Genomic DNA, 21817 nt, shown 5'->3' with positions numbered 1-21817 from the left:
CCTGCGCTCACAAACCTACAGGTAATTTATTCTTTTATTTTATTTATTTATTTATTGCTTTCTAATTAATTCCAGTGGCACCTTTTTAAATGAATCATTTCCCTGCTGATTATTTTTCTCGTTGTTTATTCCCAGGTGATCACATGACCTGAGATTACGGCTCTTAAACAAATACAATAAACAAAGAATGCTTTTAGTAAATGATTAGAAACGATAGAAATTGATTTAACAGAATGATTAGATGAGGAGCTGTAGATGGTGATAACGAAGTTCTTTACTAATCAAACAACTTTCTTTCCTTTATAAACCTGTACTGCTGCTTTTCTCATTAAACTCATCAGCATCCACATTTTCCTGCATTCTGTGTTCACTGTGTGACTGACTGAAGGGTAAATGATCACATGCCTGGGTTGTTTTAATTTTAATAAAGTGTTTATTGTCAGTTAATACAGGTGATGTCAAGTAATAAGAGTCGTTATAACAGTTACATGAACAATTACGTGGCTGGATTCATGACGGTGTCAGACAGAAGCGTGACGTTCTGATGTTTAAGCTCTCTGAGTGCTTTCACTCCGACACCTGTGGGGAAAAAAAGGAAAAAAATATTTAATTGTGTTTAATGGGAATAAATGTAATACACAGGACTGATAAATCTATAAATACCCAGCTACAGTACTCACACGATTCTCTGCGGATCTACGGCTGGAAAAACGGGAACGCAGGATCCTGTCATTTACAGCAAAACAAATCCACAGTGACTTTCACTTCATTAGATGTTAGATATAATACAGACATGACTGTGTGTTTTTACCCCCTCTACGCCACGCCCAGGACGATCTCCACGGTTATCAGGGGGCGGAGTCATACGCCACGGCTCCAACACCTTCCCGTTATTCTGATCAAATAAATTAAATATTTTCAGCTCTAAAATCCTGACAACAAACAACATCTTTCACTTATCACTAATCCAGCTCTCAGTATACAGAGGCATTAACACACAACTACACATTACAGCTGTGTGTGTGTGTGTGTGTGTGTGTGTGTGTGTGTGTGTGTGTGTGTGTGGAAAGGAAATTGGTAAAAGGGAGAAAGAAAAGAGAAAGGAAATGAAGAAAGATTAAAAATGAGAGAAAGATGTGATGTTACTGAGTGTGAGCTAAAGCGGAGCTGCTGATTGGTTGATTGCTGTATGACATCATCAGCTGACAGTTCTATGAGAAGCAGTGTGAGGAAGTCGTGGATTTAATGCTAGTTTTATACGTCACTTTATTTAAGAAGATTATTTTTGCGTTAGATGTATAAGAGTGTGTGATGTGCCGTACGTTACCTGCGCAGGCTGAGGGACTATAGTGGGTCCGACTGGGTTCTGATTGGCCGCATTTTGATTTGCTGTGTTCTGATTGGGCGGGACTTTGAGCAGCGTGTTTCTTGGAGGGAAGCCGTAACTCATATAATACGGAAAACCCTGTGAGGAGAAACACGAAAATCTGACTGATATCAACATGAGTGAAGAGATAGAGATACGCACACACCCACATACACACACACACACACACACACACACGCACACACACACACGCACACACACCTGTCCTCCTGGTGCCTGAGGGAACGGGAAGTACTGAGGAACCACCTTTAGCAGAAAAAAAAAAAAAAAAAATCATTACTGACCCATACTACAACCATACTGACCCTCACTGACCCTCACTGACCCATACTACACCTGTACCGACCCGTACTACACCTGTACTGACCAATACTGACCCTCACTGACCCGTACTACACCTTACTGACCCATATTACACCTGTACCAACCCGTACTACACCCACACTGACCCATATTACACCTGTACTGACCCATAATACACCTGTACCAACCTGTACTACACCCACACTGACCCATATTACACCTGTACTGACCCATATTGACCGTCACTGACCTATACTACACCTGTATCACACCTGTACTGACCCTCATTGATCCGTACTTTGTCCTGAAACAACCTTCATATGCGCAGTTTTTCCATCAACATCACATTCATGTAAGCTTTAACAAATTAGTTTTATAGTTGTGTAGTAAATCAGAAGAGAAATAATTTCTTTTCCTATAGACATGTTTTATTTTTTGTATAAAATTATTTCCCCAGCATAGAATTTCTTTCTTTCTTTCTTTCTTTCTTTCTTTGTGTTAAGTATTAATAAATAATATTCTGCATTAGATATTGTAATAAAATGTTCTTTAAGGATGAAACCTTGAATACTTGAACCCTATTGTGAGAGGGACGTGTACCTGGGCGGGGTCCTGGGTGTTGGGGGGAGGGTTGTTGGGGTTGATTGGGCCTGTGGGCTGCTCCTGCTGAAGGGAGGGCAGTAGAAATGGGGGCAGGTTCTGTTGTGGGGGCAGCAGTAACGGGGGCAGGTTCTGTTGTGGGGGCAGGAACTGTCCCGGAACCTGAGGTCCGAAATTCACCACCTGAGGGGGCAGCAGGAAATCAGGCTGGGGCTGGATCAGGAACGGAGAGAGAAACGGAGTTCCCTGAGAGGAAAGAGGAAAAAAACGTGATAAAAACTTTCACAAATATTGAATACAGTGTGACTGATCCCCTGCTCCTGATCGTTAAGTGCAAGAGAAAGAGAGAAAGAAAGAAAGAGAGAGAGTTTTTTATCAATAAACCCTGATATTTTGGCTGTATTTAAGCTGAAACTACTTCCGAGAGTTATTTCCGTACCTGAACCCGTGTTTGTCCCAAACCGACGCCGGAGAGCGTGAGTCCTGGGAGACGCACAATCTACAAACAGCAAAATAAGATTAGCATGAAACCTTCAAAACAAAGATAAAATATAAACAACTATGAACTCATCGAGGATAAAGACCTCATTGCTGTTACTGGCAATTATTCCAAGCTGCTGGCGGAGGATCTGGAACAGGAGAAAGGGCTCATTACTGCACGATAATTAAGGAAGAAGTAAAAATAAAACAGTGTGTGGTGCTGTTACAGTAAAATAATCAATGATTAGTATGGTGTGATGAAGCAGAGTTACTGTTACTACTGTTCCCTTTAACAGCACATCACCAAGCGCTTTATTCCTCTTATACTACAAATATAGTTTTTATTTCTTAAAGCCTGTCATACTTTTCATCCATTTTAGTTGCATTTACGTGCACGTTCTCTCATCAGCCTCTCTTTTTTCTCTCTCTTTCAGTTAATAAGACGAAAAAAAACCCAGCCTGTCGTGTTTTATTGCAGAGAAACTGTAAAGCGCAAACTTCTCTGTCCAGTTACAGCTTTATCTCTGACTGTTACAAAGCGCTGACACTGGAGACTCCTTCCATACATGTTAAATAAACATCTCCCTACAGAAAACTTCACCAAATCAGTGATTACAGATTAGACTGTGAATGAGCCGTTGCTATAGAAACGATAACATATAAGAAAGTGTGCATTAATATAAACCTGCACTACTGTCAGAGCTGCTGTTATAGAAAATTAATCAACACCTTCTGACCAATCAGAGTCCAGGATTCCACAGGGTTTAACAGTGGTGTAGAAAATAAGTTAATGGATAAATATTAAATACTCACCGGAACTGCAGAGCAAAAGCTGAGAAGAACAGCTAAAAAGATGAAGGTCTGGAGCTTCATGGTGTCCAACTGTGAAAGAACAAAACACCAAGAAGAGTGAGACTGAACATCCGAGCCACAAATCTCAACAATCTCCTCAATTTCTATCCTTTATAATAAAACAGATCACAGAAGCAGGCTTGTACCTTCACTGTGGAATGGAGATGAGAGCTGTGAGAACGTCGCTCTGGCTTTGGCTTTTTAAAGCGTCTCCGTGCCTCTTATCCGACACGCCGAGGCGCCGTGTGGTCACGACGTCATACACACTCCGGTGACTTCACCTGACCGAGGAGTTCAGCAGGCCATAACACTCACACAGTTACACCGAGCCTCACTCTTGCTAAAGAACTTCTTCATTCTTACTCACCACTGTCTCGTTTAGGTCACATGACATCACCTACCTCGTTTTAACCCGACCGCCGTGTCACGCATTCGTTTTAACCGAATCAAACCCTCAGAGTGTCAGAGATCGCAGTCTGGCGTTAGACTAATGAGCACGTTGACGATGAGGAACTTCCTGAGCTCAGCGTTCTGCTTAATCTGCACCTAAACACGATGTCTGAGCTCTGTGTGATTATCAGCTTTTCTGACTGGGCGAAAGACGACAAAAAACAAAGACGAGCGCTAATGTTAAAGACTCCGGAGTTAATCTGCGGTTAAGCTTCGTTTACGCCTCGCTTTCTGTCTCTTTTTCTACACAACGAGGCTCAGACTGTCAGTCTGCATTTATTCTAAAATATTAAAGAGTGCTGTTGAAGTCCAGATTCTGATTGGTCAGAAGGTGTCGATTAATTTTCTGACAGTAGCACAGCTTCAAATCACAGGTTTATATTAATGCTCTCCTTTTAATACGTTATTGTTTCTATAGTAACAGCTCACTCACATAAATGGATTTAAATAAATTGTTGATATGGTGAAGTTTCCTTAAACTAAGGAGACGTTTATGTAACATTTATGGAAGGAGTCTCCAGTGTCAGGGGTAAAGCTGTAACTTTAAGTTTTCTGGCATCTTCAGGACAGAGGAGTTTACGCTTTGCAGTTTCTTGATTTCTTGCATTTATTCTTTTGTTTTATTAACTTCAGGAGAGAGAGAAAGAGAGGCTGGTGAGGGAACGACTGTTTATAGCTGCTATAATGTGAGATTGTGTTTCACAAACATTAAATGTAACTCTAAATGGATAAAAAAGTACGGAATGCCGTTCTTTCATGGATGAAAAACAGTAATTGTTGGCAAATTGCTGTTGAATAAGACGAATAAGACGAATAAAACAGGAACTAACTAGTTTCATGGGGATTCCACTTTGCAGATATAAACAGATAAAAATGTATGATGTCATTCTTTAATAAATAAACACGTGTAATTGATGGCAAAGAAACAGTTCATTTGCTCGAAGTAACAAATCAGATCAGTTTGCTGTGGTGTAAGAGGAATAAAACACCTTGTGACATGCTGTTATAGGAAAAGAATCAACGTCAGGATGCTAACAGTAACTTCCTGTCATGTTTTATTGTTTATTTAAAGCACCACTTGTTCATGGAGTAAAATGAAAAAGAGAAATATGAAAAAAGTCAATGAAAAGCACAACATTTTTTTTTATCATGCATGAATAATTTTATTAGTGATCATCACATGAATCAAAGTCTAACAATGAATTCATCTGCTTTTTTAATTTCTAATCTAATTCTAATAATCAATATTCTATTTCTACGATTTATATATTTTGTCATCTAACAATCATTTCCAAAAAAAATTAAGGAGCTGCTCCGGGTCAAGTCTGTCAATAATCGAGAGAAAGAGAAAGAATTAACACATCAAATTCAGTAACTTTTATTTTAATAGAAACTTAAGTGTATTTAAGTTAAAGATAAAGACGAACCTCAGACGTCTGTGCAGTAAAGTCAGGAGGCTTTACTCATCAGGGTGCTCGGTTGTAGCCGGGCTCCGAGTGACCTGAAATCACACATTCACAGTGAATACAATGATTTTTTCCCTAAACATGTCAGCTTTTCTAATTCACGTTATCACTACGTTACCTGAGCGACTGAATTGTCCTGCATTCTCCAGCGGAGAGCACGCTGAGAGAGAATTCAACAATTTCACTTCATTTAGTCACTCTGATAACTTAGCATTTATAATCCAGATCCTAAAGACTACGACAATCTATTTTTATTCAAACTAACAACTTTCAGATTATTCAATATTTAATAATAACTCATATCAAATAGAAGAGAGAATAATTCGATTCATATCAGCTTTCGGTTATTAGGAGTGACGAAATGGCAATTATTTTACAATGATGTATTCAATAATATGCTGCAAAAATAAATTTTTATATAATATTATAATAGAAAATATAATATCGAAACTAAATATCAGAAATAAAATGTCATTAAAGTAAACATAAGAATACTTGTATGTAAATCTAAGTGTATATTTCTCATAATATCTCTCATTGTGGGATTATTATACATTTTTATATATTATAATATTTGAAGCATTTCTAGTTATTTTAAGTTTGTTGTTATTCCATTAGCATTTATTCAGCTTTCTGTCTGTTTCTTGAAGGAAGTTAAATAAAGTACACTGCTACTACACTTCTTTGCACCTGTGGTTTCACTTCTATTAACAAAAAACAATGTAAGTATATATATATATATATATATATATATATATATATATATAAAAAATCTAAAAGTATAAATGAGTGAGTTACTCTGAAGCGTGGCGCTGGGCCGGCGGGCATGTCACCCTGCGGCTGCTGCCCGTTTCCCCCCGGGTTCATCTGCCCCTGTTAAACACAACATGACTCATCAGAGAGAAAACATCTACATCATCATGCGTAGAATGACATACTACACACACACACACTCACACACACACATACACACACACACACTGTTATTACTATCAACCTCTCCTCATTATGAGTAAACGAGTGGAAGCGTACCGCTGCCTGCTGCTGAGGAGGCACAACCTGACGATTCACAGGGGGCAGGAAGGGCATTCCCTAATTACCACCAGAGCAGAAAAAACATTAAATACAGGAGGCTTTAATCACTAAATGATACTAATCATTATATATCGTTTATCTGTGTTTCACTAACAATTATATGTTGTTTATCATTTATCATATAAAAAACCCTTTTTAACAATTTTAACCTGTTGATATTTTTGCATTCGTGGTTGGGCCGTCTAGCAAAGATCATAAGTAATCAACTAGTGTTCAAACTGTAAAAAAAAACAGAAAAGAAAAGAAAAGAAAAGAAAGGTGCTGGGGAGAATTAATTCCTTTCTAAGGTTCTTAACTTTCCAAAGGGGATTTTCATACATTTCTTTTTCTTTTTAAAGAAAATGTGCAGGTTCTTTTCAAATACATCATTAAAAAGCAAGTAGGTGTGTAAATCCCAGGAATTTTGATAATTTAGATAAAAGTGTGCAAATCTGAACCCTGGTTAGAATTCGGATTAAAAAAAATTGTAAAATCACATAGCGGTTATTCTGTTAATCCAAAGTGGATGGAAGGAAGGTAGCTGGAGGTTTCACAAGCCGGATCATTTGTCTATTTTTAAGGCTGTAAACTCGTAGAGAAAGAGCTCTCAGGCAGAGGCGTAACTTAAACTCGAGACTTACAGTGTAGTCTGTTATATAATGGCTTGTAGCAGAAACTGATCCTAAGTTCATTAAAGATATCAGTTTAGCTTAAAATAAAACTGTCCTCTTTGTTTAAACTCTCATCCGGACGGCTATATGAGTGAGAACGAGCGAGAACGAGCGAGACTCCATCAGATATCTTCTTTCTCCTTCAAACTGTGATGTGATGTCACTATTACATAACGGAGTTCATATAAAAACGCCCACATGCTCAGGAGATCTCTGGATATTCAGCGCTTCATTTCTTGCTACGCAGATGTTTGGATGCTATTATAACTCCGTCCTGAAGCCTGGTGATGAGTGTAAATGTAAACGTCACACAGGAGGTTAAATACCCCGTTAGGCTGGAAGGGGAGCTGCTGAGGGAGCTGAGGAGCGTTGGGCATTCCGAACTGAGGCTGGAGCATGTACGGAGGGATCGCAGGAATCATCTGGAGAAAAAAAATATCCAGAACTCATTCATGAGGCAATCTCTATAACAATCCAGACCAGCGCTCTTTATTATAGAGAGAAACGAATTTAAATAAAATTTACATTGCATCTTCAACTCAGTTATAAAACACAGAACAGTCTGTTAATCATTATTTTAGAACTCAATAAATAAATTATTTCAGGTCTAAATAAAAATATGACTTTTTTAAATTAATAAATATAAATGATTTTTGCATGTTTATCACAGTACAGTCAGGGATAACTTTATAAAAATGATTTAAAAAATAATAATTCATGGACTTCCTCAGATGTATTTTAGAAACTATTAATATTATTAACATTAAAATATTAACATTAACATTATTTAAATGTGTCTGCTGTTAATTTTGTCTATTAATCGTAGCCAATAATTTCTTAATTTCTGAATGTTTTGAAATCATTTTTATTAAATTTGTCATTCGATTTTAATCGATATAACTTTATAATGTTGCGTTGTGTTCACTTTGAGAACCAGGACTGTAGGGAACCCGAGTCTTTCAGGATGGAAAAACCCAAAAAAAACTCAGCGTTGTTTTAGCATTTGGTGGAAAATTTCTAAAGACATGAAGATGTTCTTACTGGAGCAATGGGTGGCTGACCGATGAAAGCTCCACCACCTCCGATCAGCGCTGGATTCATGCCTCCAACCACCAGCCCGGGACTCAACAGCCCTCCGTTCAGCCCGACTACACCGGGGTTCAGCCCCACCACGCCGGGGTTCAGCCCCACCACACCACCGTTCAAACCTCCAACCACCAGCAGTTTCTACACAGTATGGGAATACAGGAGGAGACGTAGGTGATATTCAATATTCACTAGAACATTCAACGTCTCCAGCATCTCCACATGTAAATGCTAATGACACACATTTATGTATTTCAGTGTGTTCACACATTTCAGTTACTGTAAATGGTTCTTAAAGAAATAACGAGCTTCTTGTGAAAGATTCAACAACATTAATAATGAAGCAAAACACAAAAATCCACTTCTAAAAAAACTCCATCCACTTTTAGTTAACAGCTCGATTGGCTTACCTTCGCTGAAATCATCTACAAGGAAAAAAAAAAAAAAACAAGGTGAAAAAATGCTCATGAAATGAAAGAGGTATGCATGTAAAGAATGATTTTTTTCCAGGAAGAACAGAAGAGATGGCGTGAAGTCGAACACTTACGCAGGCAGCTGAGGCCAGGAAGGCGACGAAGAGAAAGAGCTTCATGTTGCAGGCTGAGAAAGCAAGACCTTAAAAAAACTGTAAGAAACATATTTTAAAAGAATAATTTAATGCTGATTTGGAGTAAAACATTTCAGAATTCAGACAGACAGCGATGTTCATTTTTGCGTTCCTCGAGGTTCAGCTCTAGCTCTAGTTTTGTTCGTAATCTGTTCTGATGTTATGTTTTTTTTTCTGTGAAGAGTGAAATATTCAGCTCTTCCAGCTCTAATTTACACATGAACACTTTTCATAACTATAAGACAAGAAATGCCGTAATATAAATGCAATAATTCTAAAGATATAAGACTTGAACGAGCAGGACAGGACTCATCACCGTAGCTGTATCTCCCCGCAGAGCTTTGATGGAGCGTATTCGAGCCGTACTCACCTCACTGAGAGCGAAGGTTCAGGAGCTCGAGATGCGTCTGTGCTCTTCCCGGCTCAGACACTGGCCTTATATCGGCCCTGAGAAATTCCAGCCTAATGACTTCCTGCTCACGGATCCAGGTGTTTGACCGCTGTTTGCTTGCTCACGTTACTCTTGTGGTAAACAAGCGCAGACCTTTTGTTCACATCTTCTTAAAATCTGAATGCTTTAATCCGAGGCACAGAAATAGATGATGAGCCAAAACTCTGTAATTGAATTTTGAGGTTTTGGGTCTTTTTGTGTGACAGGATTTAAAAGCCACACGACTCCATGACATCATCACGAACACCTGAAACCTGCTTGTTCACAAACACACCGTCATTAAACACAATCTTTAGAATGAGAGTGTGAACTTTAAATATTATATTATACAAGAAATATTGTTTAAAAATGTGCTTTATTTCATTCTTACACCACGGCGCTGTTGAGTTCTGCACTGTGATTGGTCAGAAGGTGTTGATTGATTTTCTATAACAGCAGCTCTGACAGTCGCGCAGGTTTGTGTTTATGGGCTCGTTCTAATACGTTATCGTTTCTATAGTAACAGCCCATTCACATGGACGTATATGGCAGACGCACCACATACCAGTTCTAACATAACAGTTTTCTTAAAGTACGGAGATTTTTATGTAACTTTTATGGAAGGAGTCTCCAGTGTCAGCGCTTTGCAACAGTCAGAGGTAAAGCTGGAACTTTAAGTTTTCGGACATCTTCAGGATATTAGAGTTTACGCTTCTTTGCGGTTTCTCGGTAACATGATAAGCTGCGTGGTTTTGTCTCATTAACTTAAGGAGAGAGAATAAATAGGGGCTGGTGAGGGAACGAATGTTTATAGCTGCTGTAACGTAAGTGAGAACAGGAACTAACTTGTTGTTCATTTGCTTTATTCCTTCATGAATAAAAAATATTTGTTGGCAAATTGCTTTGGAATGAAAGGAATAAAACACTTGGGGACGTGCTGTTTTAGGAAAATAAATGAACGTTATTGTCTTCAGGACAAATTCTTTCACTAGTATGACAAATAATTCTTTAATAATCATTTTTATGATATTTATGAGATGATATTCAGGTCATTTTTGTCCTGAGAGTAACAAAAAACGAGCAAAGAATGTTTAAAAATATGAAAGAGCAGATTTTGTTTTTGGACGTTTGCTAACTGGTGAACTAAACAGGAGTTTATTTTAAATGGATCTTTTTTTTTTTTAACTCCCATGTTCTGAACAAGCACGTTATGGATTAATCTCACACATACAGTTGACTTCATAATTATTGGCACCCTTCTAGAGAATGGTCAAAGTTTTTTTAATCAGAGTTTTACATGAAAATGATGAAAGCTGTTTAAAAGCTGAATTATTGTGTTATTCTTTTTCAACGAAGAGTGCCAATAATTCATCATACAGTGATGAAGATTTAAATATGAAAACCAGATTCATTTCATTTTGTTCATTTATTTAAATTTCATTACAATAAGAACATCTACTACAACAAAATAATATAATAATACTGATAAAATGCAATAATAAAAATGGCAATGATAGAAAACGATTACAGAAACATGTGAAAAATGAAGCTCCCGTACCAAGCAAAAGGGAAGAGATGAAGACTTTGGGGGAAGGGTGGAGATTTACAAAAACATAATTTCTAAATACATTCTGGGACAAACTAACATTGCAATAACTTCATCCTAATCCTTCTTAATATTTAAAAAGAAAAACAGTCTAATGAGGTAATTTTTTAGTTTTATCAAAGTGCTGGATTTCAAAATGTGCAAAACGAGCAAGTCAAACATTCAGATAATATTTAATGACCTGCCAGATTCAGTCAATAGTTCTAGCTGCCACATGATGTCACTTTTCCAACAGCACCAAAATCTGAAAAAGGACATTTGCATCAATATCAAATTTCAATACCTGGAGTTAATGAAATTCAAGTAAAATACTTCAAGCACTGTCAGCATGAGAACTAAAAGATACAGCTGAGAGAATACAGGGATTTTCACATTGATGTTGAGTTCACAGCAGTGTGTGAATGTTTATGCCCTATCAGTAGTTCTCTACATGTACTGAGGTATGTAAACATGTTTCTTTAGCAGCTCTGTGTACAATGTTAAATACATTAACTCACAGGTTTGAAATTTGTATCAATGACTGATACATTCATTGAATAACAAACCAAAAATATATATAAAACACCTGGAAAATGATTTCCACCTGTTTAATGATTCATGTTCTATAACAGCAGCTCTGACAGGTTTATACTAATGCTCTCATTCTCATGGTAACAGCTGATTCATGTAAACAGATCTATAAAATCATCGCTATGATGTTTCCAGTGTGTTTCCAGTGTCACTGCTTTGCTAAAATCAGAGGTAAAGATGTGAATGAGTTTACTTTGTGGTTTCTCAGTAACACGACAAGTTGCAGGGTTTTTTTTTTTTTTTATCTTATTGGCTTACTCGTTTTGCAGATGTTCCACAATATAAATTGTAACTATAAATGTATAAAACATCTATATTTTTGGTTTGTTATTCAGAGAGTAGTGTAGTTATTTAGTCAATAATAAATTGTAATTATTGCGATAATGCTGTGCTGTAAGAGAACTAAAACTCATCAGGGTGTGCTGTTATAGGAAAATAATCAACTTCAGTGTGGTAGCTTGGTGAGCACAGTTTTTTTCAGATCTACAGTTGGGATTTAGTTTACTGTCTAGATCATATAATGAAAGTGCAATCAAAGACACAAAAAACTGGCCATGGAGTGAATCATTTTCCAAATACTGTGAAGTAGTGGATCAGTGGTTAAAGCTTTGGGCTAATGATCAGATATTTTATATAGCTCAGATATATTCAAATCAGTATTCACAGGAAGTGACATCACTGTTCCTAGAATATATCCAGTAAACATCATTCAAAACACTAGCGAAGATCCGTACTCATTTTCCATGACTGGTAGCTTAATTTACTGACAGTACGACCAAACTACAGTTAGTACCATACTGCTGAGGTGTTGGATTTTCCCTCAGGTCAGGAACAAACTCGCTTTTGGAAATTCCACTGTCATGTTCCACAGAAAAAGCACGGCGAGCGAGGTAAGCATCCAAACCACAATAAGATTCCACAGAAGCACCAGAGAGAATAAAGGCTAAGAGTTTTAAGTCTGTGGAGTTTCATATTCTTGTTTTTTTTTTTTTTTTTTTTACAGCTTTATGTTTAAAACTGACGCTCCCGGAAATGCTTGAGGAACAGACGTGCACAGTGACTGTGTTATTGCGTCCCTCACTGAAACTTGGTCTGGAGATGGACATATCATCTCATACTACGGAAAATACAAAACCAAAGTGTGTTTAAGGAAGTATAGTGTTTAATTTAAAGTAAAATTTAGGAAGTAAATTCTACTTGGTCCTAAAGTTTCTTCTCTAGTGATCCTAACACACCAGAGCACTCGTTTCTATTCAATAGCTTATTCTTTTGATGAAGAAATCTTTGTCACGTATAAATTACATCACAGTGAAATTCTCTTCTTCACATATACATGGGTTAGGAGACCAGGTTATGGGCCTGCTTAATGGCAGTTTGAGGGATCTAAGACTTGACCTTCTGATCAGTAACCCAGAGTCTTTAACCATTGAGCCTTTTTGTAGCTAATATACTTAATTTACATTATGCTTAACTGTTTTGCCAATGAGATTTCCCAATGCCAGTTGAGAATAAACATAATATATACACATTAATAGCAGCAAATAAAACATTGTTCAAGTTTAGATAGGATAGAAAAAAGAAGAAGAAGAAGCAGCTCATTCATCTTCCAGCTTGTGGAACTGGGCGATGCTGTGAGTGTGGACAACAGACAGCTGTAAATAGTTTCTGGCGATGAGCCCACAGGAGAGCTGCCGCAACAGCTACGATGATAACGCACACCACTGAGATATAATGCTCTGTGAGCCAGCGTGGTGGGGAATCTAATAACAACAAACAAGCAGGTCAGAATTACCGAACAATTTCCTGAAAAAAAAAAATGAAAGTTTGAAAATTTTCACTTTAACAGTTGAACAAACTACTTATCTTTCAATAAAAATCATTTTCATATGAAACCTTTTTATGGTAAGTTTTTATCTCTCAAAACGTAATTTTTGGCATCCTTAAAAGAATATTTAAAATGAATGTAAACTGTCTGTTTTTCTCAGTAGCCAGGAATTCTTATCTTCAGATTTAAAATGTTGAAAATCAGTGGTTTGAACTAAAGAAAGCGTCCATGTGCAAAAATTTCAAAATAAATGAGGTTCAGTGCTGTTCACCAAATATTAATTAAATTATATAAGTACGTATTTGCGTTGTATTTATATTCCTTAATTTCTAAGGAAATGTTTTATGTTTGAAAACATAAAATTGTATTAAAATAAATTGATATAATGGTTCAGAATATCTCTCTCTGCATGGAGCTCATTTTCATTAATGTGCGACTAGTAAAAGCTGATGAATGAAAAACAAAGATTCGACACGATTGGAGGTTTTAAATTAATATTCATTTCCCTTCAATTTACTTAGCATTTGGACCCAACTTCCTGTGGTGCATTGTGGGAATTTGTTAGTGGAATTTATGAATATTCTCACAAAATAGTGTGGAAGGAACTGTATTCAGAGTCGATGATTTAATTTACGTCAATATTTAGGAAGGGAAAGTTCCTCGTATTCAGAGTCGGGTTACGCGCTCGCTTACGTGGATTTTCTGAATCAGATTATTAGATCTCCAGGGTTGCCAGATTGTTCTTGAGAAGCAACCAAGTTAGGGTTTTTCAATAGACGATGACCTTTTAATGTAGATATATTTACTGGAATATTGACCTTGAACAACATTCCATAGTGTGTGTGTGTGTGTGTGTGTGTGTGTGTGTGTTTATTTACAGCCAAAACACAAATTTCAGAGTGACATATTTGTGGTTACATCAAACTGTCAGTCAGTGGAGCTGGACTTAACACTCCTCCTCACTCGAGCCGAAATCACGCAAGAAAAATGTGCTTGAGTTCAAGATCAGAATCGAGCGTAAATGAGACACGCCTCTGTTTTAGACAAACTCCGCCCCTGTAACTTCTGAATATCGCTTAAGTCTGTAGTTATATCTGAGATCTGAATACAGATGTTCACATTTTCTGTATTAAATCCTCACTGCATGCTTAACTCAACTCTGAATATGAACTGGAGTTTGGAAGAAATGAAAATATAACAACCTTTAACGATGAGAGCGATGATCTCGGGCTGTTTGGATTTTTCACTCGGAACAAAGCACGTGTATAAGCCAGCTTCGGAGGGCCTGACGTCATCGATGGTGAGAGAGAGGTCTCCTCTGTTATAATCCTCTTTGGAAACAGAAACTCGATCCTGAAATCCTGCACCAAACTCCATCTCTCCGTTTGCTAGCTTCACCACGAGCTTGTCATCTTTTTCCCATCGGATGTTGGCGTTAGATTCAGCTGTGAGTTTGTCCGTTTCGGCGTAGCAAGGCAGCTTAGCGTTTTCACCAGAAACGACGGTCAATGAAGTCGGAACTGGAATGAAAAAATTAAACAGTGAATAATTTATCTGTACAGTTTCTAAAAGTCTTTCTAAGGTCAGGTCATGGGATGGACTAATCCCTTTTTTAAACCAGTATCAATATTTTATTAACATTATTTGCTTAGAGTAAGAATCTGTTTCAACTCTATGGTTCAGCCAATCAGAGCAAACCTGGATCCAGAAAAGACCATGGCAACATCAAGGAGCAAGTGTGATGGACACTTGAGAAAGATCTAGTGGAAATCCTGAAGAACTTACCGACTACTTCCAGGTAGTGGTCACAGCCCAAATCGCCGTCACAGGAGCACACGTACCAGCCTCTGTCGTTGTACACAACCTCGGTTATAGTGAGGGAGGCGTTTCCCTGTTTCAGGTTTGCTTCTGAGAACTCGATCCTTCCCTTAAACCCCGGCTCAATGATGAACTTTCCTTCAGCAAAACTACACACCAGGATTTCCTTTCTAAACCATTTAACTGTAGAACAGCTACGATTACAAGGAATGGTGGCCGTGTGTCCAAGCACCACCGTCAGGCCAGAGGTCACGGGCGAGAAGGTGAGCAGACCTGAAGGACAAAAAATAACACTTACATTAGAGTTGGGAATCTGCAGAGACCTCATGATTAGTTTTGAATTCTTGACGGCAAAATGCAAATAAAAATTTATTCTTTTATAAGTAAAGATAAAACGGTGTGTGTGTTGTGATGGGATGATGTGATGAATCCGACTTACTGTTAGCACCCACACGTTAATTATTTTCCTATAACAGCGTTTTATTCCTCTTATACCACAACAATTTACCAACAATTACACTGTTTTTTTTATTACAGAATAATATGCTGGACTTTTTGTCCATTTATAGTGTTGTGGAAGTTAGTTCCTCCGCAAAGAGTCCCGAAGATGTCGGAAAACTTAAAGTTACAGCTTTGACACTGGAGACTCCTTCCATAAATGTTAAATAAACACATTTCTCCTTACAGAAAACTTCACAGTATCAATCATTCTGAAAATCCGTGTATGTGGAGCGTCCGGCGAGTGTGTACGAGTCCCTGTGAACGTCCGGCGAGTGTGTACGAGTCCCTGTGAACGTCCGGCGAGTGTGTACGAGTCCCTGTGTACGTCCGGCGAGTGTGTACGAGTCCCTGTGAACGTCCGGCGAGTGTGTACGAGTCGCTGTGAACGTCCGGCGAGTGTGTACGAGTCCCTGTGAACGTCCGGCGAGTGTGTACGAGTCCCTGTGAAGGAGCTGCACCTTCTGACCAATCAGAATTCACAGTGCATGAAGCAGTGTAAGTTATTTTGATCTGATGAGGAAGTGGCTTTGGCGTTTGAAATGTGATTCTGTTTTCTGGAAAAGAGCAGCACTGGCTTCTGTTTATGCTTTAAAAAAATACAGAAAGTGTGTTTTGTGTGCTTTTCTCTTATAAAATAAAATAAAAGAATGTGATATTTATTATTTTATACAGCAGATTTCATGACTTTTTAACAAACCCTGATTGTTCCGTGGTCAGATTGGTGGTAACAGTGGTATCTGTAGTTATTATTTAATACACAGTGGGAGGATTTTGTGTGTTGTTGGGTTTTTTTTACAGAATTGTGATGCAAAAAATATTTTGTTATTTTTACAATATACCTGCACTTTTGCTCAGTAGTTTCCAAAACAAGAAAATTTAGTAGAAGAGATTTATTGCCAACTGTGCTCACACACACACACACACACACACACACACACACACAAGGAATTAAATTTTTTTTTTTAAAGATATATATGAAAAATGTGATATAATCGTGATATGCACTTTCATGCAACTTGAAAAGCGAAAAGTGAAGTTTGGCTGAAGTTCATTACGACAGTGTTATTACTGTGTTATCACTTACACATGTTAGCATTACACCTCTAATTAAACGTGTAATAGATCTATTCTGCATATTTCTCCTGTTTTTCACTTAGCGTTCATTAACCATTTATCAGGTTTTATTTCTTTTCAAGTATTAGATATAACAGGATGTGGAGGACCGCACCCAGCTCACAGCTTACCGAGAAAACACAGCAAAAACATCCTGCTCACGAGCTGCGTCCCTTTAAAAAAAAAAAAAAAGATCACTGATTAGTTTTTAACACTTGTTTTTTTACTTTTTTTTTTTTTACATTTCTCAAGGTCCGTTATTGACCTTGAGAAATGTGTTTTTGTTTCTTTTGCATTCTTTCTCTTCTTCTTCTTCTTCTTCTTCTTTTTCTTCTTCACCACTGCCATCTGCTGGTATCTGCTGAAGCTTCACAGAAACTTCAGGGTGAAGGATCTAACATGGCTTATACTGTATCTGGACGCCTGAAGAACCTCAGATTCAGCTCCCTTTGAGGTGATGAGGAACACATCGCTCCAGCACGGATCCTCAAAGCGCTGGTTTGAACGATGTCTAAGTTTATTTTTAATCGGATGATTAGCAGAATGTCTGAAAATCATACAGTAGTTAAAACTCTCGTCATCATTGTGCAATCTCCATAAAGGACATGGAACTTCTAAATGACCAATCCTCAACACACACACACACACACACACACACACACACCACCCTGTTCTTCAGCATGTAGATCCCCACATTCAGTAAAACTATCTAACTGAACACAGAGAGAGTAAAGAGTGAGAAAGTGCTTCAGGAGCTGGAGGTCTGGAACGATGCACCCAATTTCTGGTCTGAAAATCGTCCAAATCTCTATAAAGTTTCTCGGTATAAAACAACGTCTACTTACAAAGTCCAATTCCAAAGAAGACGAGTCCATTTCAGTTATTAGCTAAAGCTGTCGGGAAACTGCAAGAATATGGTTTTAAAATTGAGTTTGTTTGTTACTTCTTTAAAAAAACAAGAGTTTAAATGTCAGAGCACATTTCAAAGAGATCCACTGCACCTGGAGATCATGTTTTATTGTGTTGCATTGTGTTGTATTGTGTTTTATTGTGTTTTATTGTAAAGTCATTGTTCAGAGCTGTAGAGCGTAACATTAATAGCAGAACTGTATCAGAGTTTCCTCGCTGGCCGTCTCCAGCAGGATGAGAGGAAGCTCATTTTGGTCTCAGAAAAATCAAAGACTTCTGTTAATTTTATCAAAAGAGTCACTGATGTGAAACTGGACACCACTGAACACTTTACATTTCAGCATTTTGTTTAAATGACCTCATTTTAAATATTAAAACTGAACCAAGGAACAAAAAGACCAAACTGAAAAAAAAAAAAAACAGACGCCTCTGATCCAACAGTGATACAGGAAATATTGCATTTAATTATTAGTATATATTTCTTATTATTTATTATTATTAAAATAATACTTTTGCTATTTTATTTTTTAAAACAAATTAGGATAAACCTGTCTAAAATTGTTGTTACTAATATGAAAGGTGAAAGATTTTATATTAACAGACAAATTAAACACATTCTTAAAGAAAACTTTAGTGAATATATTTGAAACCACACCTTAGATAAATATTATACATTTCCAATATATTTTTTAAAACTGGTTTTATGGTTACATTTGATGTTTATTCATTTGATATTACATTGTTATTATTATTGTTGTATTTATCTACATTTGTCTACATCTCTCACATTTGGTTCTATGAATCACAACATGGCCTATAATTTTATTTCTATGCCAAGAACACTCTGCTGTACCTCAGTTATCTGACACCATCTTTACTGAGAAAAAAAGCCGACGGAACATCAAGCAATACACAGCTGCTAACTGCTAAACTGAGAAAGAGAAGCCACTGATCCGTCTGTAATACAAGAAACAGATCAATTCAGTTACATGGTTGTGTTAATAACAGAAAGCCCTCTGAAACATCTGCTCAGTAAACCAAAATGGATAAAAAAAACACTAGCACAGGCTTCTTTCACTGGTCATGATGTGGACAGCGATGATGGTGAAGACCATGAGGAGAACGCCGCAGTTCAACACTCCGGAGATTATCATGTGGGTGTGAAAATGTCCTCGCGAGTCTTCAGATTTGGTGTCTGAGCCTTACAAGAATAAAAAAATAAAACAGGAAGTTAGTGCACAGGCAAAGGATGTGGGCAGTTATAAAAAAAACAAAAAACCTACACGGAAAAAAACATAAAGAATATTCAGCATTTTTATCCGCAGCTCATTATGTAAACTTGCAGTGCTCGTAAATATCACACAGATTTAACAGACGTAACCTTGGCAGTGTGTCAGATTCTGATCCGGAGGCTGTTGCACGTCCAAGACGGCTAAAAAATAATAAAAAAACAAACAAAACCAAAACTGATGAGCAGGAAAGGTCTCATTAACCAACAGACAACATGAAGTTTCACCAGAAATCCTGTTCTTTACCACGTAGCCGCATTCCTTCACCAAACTCCAGCCGCTTTTCATTTATCGCTGCGCAGAAGTACGTGACGAGGTCTGCGTCAGACACTCGTGCGATTCTCAGCTGGATAAACCGGTTATTGATGAACCCCTGGAAGTTGGAGCTGTTGGTACTCCAGGTGACGGATAAGTGTCCGTGATTGTTCAGCCCCAGAACCATCACAAGCTCAGGTTTCATTTCCGAGTTCATCCTCAGCCAGTTAATCTCATAATGATACGACAGATCACACTGCAGCGTCACCGCCGCTCCGAGCCGGACCTCCAGAGTCTTCACGGCTGACGACGGCGTCAGGAACAAAACCATGATCTCTGCGGGAAAGAAAACAATTAGTTATGATGGAAAATACCTCAAAAGACTGTGGTTGAATAATGAGTTAGAATTATCTTTAACCACAGACGTGGGGTTTGTCACAAACAAGCCTGCTAAATACCCATAATTATAATTTCAGCATTATATCATTTCCAGTAACCACCAACTTTAAATGAAATTAACACTAAAAATGACTTTGAACCTTGAAATGCAAGTTTTTAATAGTTTTGTGGGAAGACATGTGTTTTATTTGTAGCTTTAGGACATTGCTTTATTTTCATTTTTCATATTATTTTTGCTTTATAAAATTCCTCTACATGTCATGTAAAAATTTGCATCGCCTCTTAGAAAACAGTGTTCTCTGGATGGTTAACACTTTTACCTTTTTTTTTTTAGAGAGAAACCCTCAGGTGTACAGATTCATACTGTACTTGCCTGCTACCCTGCTTGCTCATGTCGATTCTTGCTTTATAACATCAGAAAGATTCGGCCATTTCTCTCCACACAGGCCTCTCAGGTGCTTGTCCTCTGTCATGTGGAGACTAGACAACTGCACCTCGCTCCTGGCAGGTCTGCCTCTGAGCTCCATCTGACTGCTGGAATTGATCCAGATCACAGCTACAAGAATTATTTTCAACCTTCCTAAGTTCTCCCACACCACCCCATTGCTCCGCTCCCTCCACTGGCTTCCTGTAGCTGCTGCATCAGATTTAAAACACTGATGCTTCCCTAAAAGGCAAAACCGGACCAGCACCCAGTTACCTCAAAGCACTTATCACACCTCACACTGCACCACGCTCCCTCCGATCCTCTGTTACTCCTCGACTCATCCCTCCATCTCTCAGGGATTAAGTAATTCCTGCACTGAGACTCTTCTCTGCTCTGCACCCAGCTGGTGGAACGAACTTCCCCTAGCTGTCCGAACAGCCGAGGCTTCAAACGCAGACTAAAGACTTACCTCTTCACCAAGCACTTAAACCAGCATTAAGTCTACACATTATTATTTTTTTAAGCCTGATCTATCTTCTTTCCTGTACTAACTATCACATATATCACTCTGATCAATGCTGTAAATTTAAGAGTAAAAGAACTCTTAAAGGTGTGAGATTAGACATTTCTTCTGTTAATATCTACAAACAGATATACAGACGGATTGCTTCAGCTTTTTGGTTAGAGGTTTAGAACCACCGTTCTTTGCACTTCAGTTGTTCTCTTTGAATTCCTACGAGTTATGGAACCCATCATGGCTGAAATTCACTTTGTTTTAGAGAAACACCACAATTAGCCTTGAGTAAGGTTCTTTGTAGACCCCTTATTAAAACTACGATGTTCTAAGTGGAATGTTTTATAAAGAACCTGTTCTTATGTGGGGGTTTTTCCTGCATCCCGTTGGTGTAGGGTTATAGGGTTATAGCTATACACAGAGAACTTTTACCAAGTTCCCCAAAGGGGCAACTCGAAAGACGTGAGGTGCTGTGCATGCATGCGCACACACACACACACACACACACGCACACGCACACACACACACCTAATAAATGTATTAATAAATGTATTAGGTAATAAATCATTGCACAGAGAAGAAAGAAACAAAGAAAAAGAATTTCTTCAAGTTTTTAGCTAAACGTCTTTCTGAAACTGTAGAAGCTGAAACCAACTATTATTCCACAATATTTTAAATATATACAAGAAATAAATAAAGCAGATAAAGTTTTCTGCACGGCCTTCTCCGTTTCCTGACAGTGTGATCAGTAAATGTAACTCACCCATAAAGCCGAAGATGACAGACAGCAGCATTGTGTTTGTGTGAAGCGAGAGCAGCGAGTGACTGAAGATTGAAACCAGGTCTCGTCTGCAATGGTGTGAAACTCGAATTGCACTTTTTCCTATGAACATCTCTAAGGCTCTTTAAAGTCAGACCACATTATGCTTGTGTGTTCTTTCACCCACGCTGCCTGTCGAGGCTTCAGGACGAGGTCTAGTGGTCACTTTTGTTTTTCATTTTGAAAAAGCACAGGAAAAAAAACCCACACGCCATTCAAGATCTGACCTCAAGAACAGTCAAGATGCTTTTTTTTAAACTTCTTTGAAGGATTTTGTGAGTCATTACGATCATCAGACCTTTAAAAAAGTGGAGATGCGATTATAAAATTATGAAATTATAAAGGCAGGACAATCTCTGGTCTTT

At 37.9% G+C, this 21817-nt stretch overlaps 4 protein-coding genes across 4 annotated transcripts; all 4 read right to left on the bottom strand.

Annotated features, from left to right (window-relative positions):
• Window positions 1–423: 423 nt before the first annotated feature.
• odam (odontogenic, ameloblast associated) lies at window positions 424–3916 on the bottom strand. The gene is made up of 10 exons (XM_053231007.1): window positions 3769–3916; window positions 3584–3652; window positions 2875–2919; window positions 2730–2789; window positions 2291–2536; window positions 1589–1633; window positions 1328–1465; window positions 812–895; window positions 681–726; window positions 424–579 (listed from the first exon to the last, which is right to left on the bottom strand). The coding sequence occupies exons 2-9, from the start codon at window positions 3641–3643 to the stop codon at window positions 697–699; spliced, it is 708 nt and encodes a 235-aa protein (XP_053086982.1). The 5' UTR covers window positions 3644–3652; window positions 3769–3916; the 3' UTR covers window positions 424–579; window positions 681–696.
• Window positions 3917–5225: 1309 nt separating this feature from the next.
• On the bottom strand, window positions 5226–9475 carry scpp9 (secretory calcium-binding phosphoprotein 9). The gene is made up of 10 exons (XM_034301314.2): window positions 9347–9475; window positions 8917–8994; window positions 8780–8794; window positions 8325–8510; window positions 7610–7705; window positions 6571–6630; window positions 6337–6411; window positions 5657–5698; window positions 5500–5573; window positions 5226–5397 (listed from the first exon to the last, which is right to left on the bottom strand). The coding sequence occupies exons 2-9, from the start codon at window positions 8959–8961 to the stop codon at window positions 5532–5534; spliced, it is 561 nt and encodes a 186-aa protein (XP_034157205.2). The 5' UTR covers window positions 8962–8994; window positions 9347–9475; the 3' UTR covers window positions 5226–5397; window positions 5500–5531.
• A 3080-nt stretch (window positions 9476–12555) lies between these two features.
• On the bottom strand, window positions 12556–17147 carry si:dkey-22i16.9 (matrix remodeling-associated protein 8). Its single transcript, XM_026945199.3, has 4 exons — window positions 16971–17147; window positions 15193–15498; window positions 14610–14927; window positions 12556–13342 (listed from the first exon to the last, which is right to left on the bottom strand). Exons 1-4 carry the CDS (start codon window positions 16990–16992, stop codon window positions 13182–13184), a joined length of 807 nt encoding a protein of 268 aa, XP_026801000.3. The 5' UTR covers window positions 16993–17147; the 3' UTR covers window positions 12556–13181.
• A 1122-nt stretch (window positions 17148–18269) lies between these two features.
• On the bottom strand, window positions 18270–21616 carry LOC113545734 (uncharacterized). Its single transcript, XM_034301312.2, has 4 exons — window positions 21396–21616; window positions 19284–19628; window positions 19130–19180; window positions 18270–18949 (listed from the first exon to the last, which is right to left on the bottom strand). Exons 1-4 carry the CDS (start codon window positions 21523–21525, stop codon window positions 18807–18809), a joined length of 669 nt encoding a protein of 222 aa, XP_034157203.2. The 5' UTR covers window positions 21526–21616; the 3' UTR covers window positions 18270–18806.
• Between the last annotated feature and the right edge of the window lie 201 nt (window positions 21617–21817).

The sequence above is a fragment of the Pangasianodon hypophthalmus genome, chromosome 28 (assembly GCF_027358585.1).
Source record: "Pangasianodon hypophthalmus isolate fPanHyp1 chromosome 28, fPanHyp1.pri, whole genome shotgun sequence".
Classification (NCBI taxonomy): domain Eukaryota; kingdom Metazoa; phylum Chordata; class Actinopteri; order Siluriformes; family Pangasiidae; genus Pangasianodon; species Pangasianodon hypophthalmus.
This window is presented reverse-complemented; position numbering and strand designations above follow the sequence as displayed.

Coding starts and splice junctions, on each gene's coding strand:
- odam (XM_053231007.1), bottom strand. CDS start 3,643: ATGAAGCTCCAGACCTTCATCTTTTTAGCTGTTCTTCTCAGCTTTTGC. Junction 2,920..3,583: donor GCTTTTGCTCTGCAGTTCCG/GTGAGTATTTAA, acceptor CTCCTGTTCCAG/ATCCTCCGCCAGCAGCTTGG. Junction 896..1,327: donor TAGTCCCTCAGCCTGCGCAG/GTAACGTACGGC, acceptor TTATTTGATCAG/AATAACGGGAAGGTGTTGGA.
- scpp9 (XM_034301314.2), bottom strand. CDS start 8,961: ATGAAGCTCTTTCTCTTCGTCGCCTTCCTGGCCTCAGCTGCCTGC. Junction 7,706..8,324: donor GTCAGCCACCCATTGCTCCA/GTAAGAACATCT, acceptor TTTTTTCTCCAG/ATGATTCCTGCGATCCCTCC. Junction 5,574..5,656: donor AGGACAATTCAGTCGCTCAG/GTAACGTAGTGA, acceptor GTGTGATTTCAG/GTCACTCGGAGCCCGGCTAC.
- si:dkey-22i16.9 (XM_026945199.3), bottom strand. CDS start 16,992: ATGTTTTTGCTGTGTTTTCTCG. Junction 15,499..16,970: donor GTTTTTGCTGTGTTTTCTCG/GTAAGCTGTGAG, acceptor TTTGTCCTTCAG/GTCTGCTCACCTTCTCGCCC. Junction 14,928..15,192: donor CCACTACCTGGAAGTAGTCG/GTAAGTTCTTCA, acceptor TTTTCATTCCAG/TTCCGACTTCATTGACCGTC.
- LOC113545734 (XM_034301312.2), bottom strand. CDS start 21,525: ATGTTCATAGGAAAAAGTGCAATTCGAGTTTCACACCATTGCAGACGA. Junction 19,181..19,283: donor TGAAGGAATGCGGCTACGTG/GTAAAGAACAGG, acceptor ATTATTTTTTAG/CCGTCTTGGACGTGCAACAG. Junction 18,950..19,129: donor GAATCTGACACACTGCCAAG/GTTACGTCTGTT, acceptor TATTCTTGTAAG/GCTCAGACACCAAATCTGAA.